Raw genomic sequence first — 3,251 nt, forward strand, 5'->3', positions numbered from 1 at the left:
AGTGTTAGTGTTAGTGTGAGTGTGAGTGTTAGTGTTAGTGTTAGTGTTAGTGTTAGTGTTAGTGTGAGTGTGTGTGTGTTAGTGTGTGTGTGTTAGTTAGTGTGTGTGTTAGTTAGTGTGTGTTAGTGTGAGTGTGTGTGTTAGTGTTAGTGTGAGTGTGTGTGTTAGTGTTAGTGTTAGTGTGTGTGTTAGTGTTAGTGTTAGTGTGTGTGTGAGTGTGTGTGTTTGTTTGTGTGAGTGTTAGTGTGTGTGTTAGTGTGTGTGTGTGTGTTAGTGTGTGTGTTAGTGTGAGTGTGTGTGTTAGTGTGAGTGTGTGTGTTAGTGTTAGTGTTAGTGTGTGTGTTAGTGTGTGTGTTAGTGTGTGTGTTAGTGTGTGTGTGAGTGTGTGTGTTTGTTTGTGTGAGTGTTAGTGTGAGTGTTAGTGTTAGTGTGAGTGTTAGTGTTAGTGTGTGTGTTAGTGTGTGTGTGAGTGTGTGTGTGTGAGTGTGAGTGTGTGTGTGTGTGTGTGTGAGTGTGTGTGTGAGTGTGTGTGTGTGAGTGTGAGTGTGTGTGTGTGTGTGTGTGAGTGTGTGTGTGAGTGTGTGTGTGTGAGTGTGAGTGTGTGTGTGTGTGTGTGTGAGTGTGTGTGTGAGTGTGTGTGTGTGAGTGTGAGTGTGTGTGTGTGTGTGTGTGAGTGTGTGTGTGAGTGTGTGTGTGTGAGTGTGAGTGTGTGTGTGTGTGTGTGTGAGTGTGTGTGTGAGTGTGTGTGTGTGAGTGTGAGTGTGTGTGTTTGTTTGTGTGAGTGTTAGTGTGTGTGTTAGTGTGAGTGTTAGTGTGAGTGTGTGTGTGTGTGTGAGTGTGTGTGTGTTAGTGTTACTGACGCATTAGATCAGAACGGCGATTAACTTACCTGTGCAATAAGCTGTTTAAAACGTGCATTCTCTCGTTCAATTTCGAGCATCCAGTAATATAATCACATGTCTTGTGGAGCGCTTTCAGAGTATGCATTTATTTGTCATTTGAACTGTTTGGAAACGGAGCGTAAATGTGGAAGTCCTCCAAAGATTTCTTATCCTGTTGCGCCCTCTATAGGACCAGCGACTAGTCGACGTCAAGCTTAAAGCGTCATGGCAGAGCATTGAAGTCGACTAGTCGGTGCAACCCGTAGTGTGAGAGGCACTGTCATCAGCTCAGTGTGAACACAGCAGCAGTCACTGAAGAGTTCAGCCGTGTCTCTGATTCACAGACGGATGAGGAGAAGCAGCAGGGTCTGCCGGTGGTGATGCCCGTGTTTGATCGCAACACCTGCAGCATTCCCAAATCCCAGATCTCCTTCATCGACTACTTCATCACCGACATGTTTGACGCCTGGGACGGTAAGAAACAGGATCATTAGATTGGCTTGAGGCAACTTACTGATCTACTATTTAAACGTAATATTATTATTCTTCTGAGCCCAAATTTAAACACTATCTCCTCCAAGAGCTTTCAAGCTACAACCACCAAACTCAGACTGGTCTGACTCGGGTTGCTATATCTTTTCTAACTGATCCGACTTCTGGTTTTTCGTAAACCAGACTTCCAAAACCACCTAAAATCTCATAGACTTTCATTGAGGGTGTGAAAACTTTTATACAATGAGACTTATGGTGTATTTAAGCTGTCTACTGCCATAGCAAAGCTTAACAACTCCCTGCTGAAAATACAGCTAAAACCAGCCTAAGCTGACTGGCTGCTTTGCCTGGTCTCCCAGGCTGGTTTTAAAGTGGTTTTGGCAACTTTTTAGCTGGCCAGGCTGGTCTTCGCTGGTCAAGCTGTGAGACCTGCTAAAAGACCAACCAAGCTTAAACCAGATAAAAACAATTCTGTTTTTTCAGAAATAAAACCAGCTTAGGCTAGTCGTAGCTGGTTTAAGCTGTTTTTTTTCGGAATCAACTGGTTTTAGCAGGTTTTAACTGTATTAGCATAGAAACATGCAAACAACGTGCTAGTAACTTGCTAATCATGCTAACATGTTAGTAACATGCTAATCATGTTAGAAACAAGCTAGCAAACATGCTAGTAACATGTTAATCATGCTAGAAAAATGCTAGCAACATGCTAGTAACTTGCTAATGATGCTAACAACATGCTAGTAACATGTTAATCATGTTAGAAACAAGTTAACAAACATGCTAGTAACTTGTTAATTATGCTAGAAACAAGCTAGCAACATGCTAATCAGGCTAACAACATGTTAACCATGTTAGAAACATGCTAGTAACATGCTAATCGTGCTAGCAACATGTTAGTAACATGCTAATCGTGCTAGCAACATGTTAGTAACATGCTAATCGTGCTAGCAACATGTTAGTAACATGCTAATCGTGCTAGCAACATGCTAGTAACATGTTAATCGTGCTAGCAACATGTTAGTAACATGCTAATCGTGCTAGTAACATGCTAATCGTGCTAGCAACATGTTAGTAACATGTTAATCGTGCTAGCAACATGCTAGTAACATGCTAATCGTGCTAGCAAAATGCTAGTAACATGCTAATCGTGCTAGCAACATGTTAGTAACATGCTAATCGTGCTAGCAACATGCTAGTAACATGCTAATCGAGCTAGCAACACATGCTAATCGTGCTAGCAACATGTTAGCAACATGCCAGTCATGCAAGAAACAGCCTAGCAACTCCCACAGGTACCCTACCAATATGTTTTATCTGTTTTTCTGATAGACTGTATTGCCTTGAAAACATTCAAACTTTAATCTGTAAAACTATTTTAACTTTCGAACTACTTCAAACTGAAAACTTTCAGACTGCAATCTTTTAAAACGACTTCAAACTTTCTGGCTAGGCTTTTTCGAGCCAACTTAAAGTTTGTCTACAAACTTTACTCATCTAGTTTAATCTAGATTTATACTGTTTTACTGTCAGATTTGTTTTGAGCTGAAGTGATGCTCCTCTGATTTAACAAACCCTCCTATCTAAATCATTTCAGATCAAATACATGAACACCGAGATGTACTGACGGACATGTTGACAGTAATAATAATAATAATTATTTCTAAAGTGCCTTCTCTGTGTTTCTAGCGTTTGCTGATCTGCCCAATCTAATGCAGCATCTGGACAACAACTTCAAATACTGGAAGAGTTTAGATGAGAAGAAGCTGCGGAGCCTGCGGCCGCCACTGGAGTGACACACACACACACTCTCACACTCTCACACACTCACACACACACACACACACACACACACTCTCACACTCACACACACTCACACAC

The 3,251-nt window shown here is 41.5% G+C and overlaps 1 protein-coding gene across 1 annotated transcript in view; it reads left to right on the forward strand.

The window, feature by feature from the left end:
• The window catches only part of LOC107569977 (high affinity cAMP-specific and IBMX-insensitive 3',5'-cyclic phosphodiesterase 8A-like), a 30,325-nt gene that overhangs the window by 26,528 nt on the left and 546 nt on the right, over positions 1 to 3,251 (forward strand). Inside the window, exons 21-22 of the mRNA XM_016256159.1 lie at positions 1,226 to 1,355; positions 3,060 to 3,179. Of these exons, the coding sequence (XP_016111645.1) occupies positions 1,226 to 1,355; positions 3,060 to 3,166 (237 nt within the window). The 3' untranslated portion in view covers positions 3,167 to 3,179. The remainder of the gene's footprint in view (positions 1 to 1,225; positions 1,356 to 3,059; positions 3,180 to 3,251) is intronic.

This window comes from Sinocyclocheilus grahami, unplaced genomic scaffold (genome assembly GCF_001515645.1).
Source record: "Sinocyclocheilus grahami isolate Dianchi unplaced genomic scaffold, SAMN03320097.WGS_v1.1 scaffold1400.1, whole genome shotgun sequence".
In the NCBI taxonomy this organism is placed as follows: domain Eukaryota; kingdom Metazoa; phylum Chordata; class Actinopteri; order Cypriniformes; family Cyprinidae; genus Sinocyclocheilus; species Sinocyclocheilus grahami.